At 41.5% G+C, this 839-nt stretch overlaps 1 protein-coding gene across 1 annotated transcript; it reads left to right on the top strand.

Annotated features, from left to right (window-relative positions):
- Positions 1–9: 9 nt before the first annotated feature.
- LOC117120254 (sterile alpha motif domain-containing protein 9-like) lies at positions 10–800 on the top strand (the record flags this gene model as incomplete). The annotated part of the gene is made up of 1 exon (XM_033265270.1): positions 10–800. A coding segment is annotated over exon 1 (791 nt), but the record flags the coding sequence as incomplete, so codon positions are not given.
- Positions 801–839: the final 39 nt, after the last annotated feature.

Raw genomic sequence — 839 nt, 5'->3', positions numbered from 1 at the left:
TTAAAGACAATGTTACTTGCAAATTTAGCTCTATCAGCTACAGTAAATATGAAGAAATGTCAGTATGACTTGCCGTCTATGAAGGAGATGATAGACTTGGCAAAGGAGTTTGATCAACGTGATCAAAGTGAGAGGGATTACAGCCTGCATGCACCTTTCTTCCTTCTTATGTTACTGTGGCCAAGAGATCAGCCAGCTCAAGAGTTTGATAACAGTTTGATGAAGAAATCCCTCAAAGATATTCGTCATCGTTGGAGTGAGTCACAAAGGCACTACCAGGAAGATGATGGCCGTTCATCTCTCCACCCACTGTACGGGCGTCATTTAAAAAGTCAACGAACTCGCAAAAAACCATTAGTTCATTTTTTTCTTGGAAGTGGAAGGGGACTGAAATCTTTGGTTCATTACAGCAAAATAACTTTAAATGCATTTCGGTTGGAACGGGACCGAGAGCATATATGGGAGACACCGGTGGTTCGAGATAACCTACTGAAAGTTGAAGGTGTGTCATCAGATAATAACACAATCACATTTAAGCACGCATATACGGATGAGTCAATTAATATTCCCCTTGCCTCTTCAAGAAACAGAAACGTTACCAGCCGAGAAGAAGTTGTATTCTACATTGGATTTAGTTGGGGCGGTCCGGTTGCTTATTACGTAAAGCCAAAACGTATGTCACATGTGACAGAACCAGTTGTCAAGAGCCCTGATGACTGGAGGCCATCTCCTCCTCCCATGAGGTCAGCTTCAACCAGGAAGTATGAAAAGATTATGAGTGCAGCAGAATATCATAAGAGGTATCGCACCCTGAAAAAAAAATTAAGTGAAATCAATGA

The sequence above is a fragment of the Anneissia japonica genome, unplaced genomic scaffold (assembly GCF_011630105.1).
Source record: "Anneissia japonica isolate Jap-2015-1 unplaced genomic scaffold, ASM1163010v1 scaffold59018_len839_cov109, whole genome shotgun sequence".
Classification (NCBI taxonomy): Eukaryota; Metazoa; Echinodermata; class Crinoidea; order Comatulida; family Comatulidae; genus Anneissia; species Anneissia japonica.
This window is presented reverse-complemented; position numbering and strand designations above follow the sequence as displayed.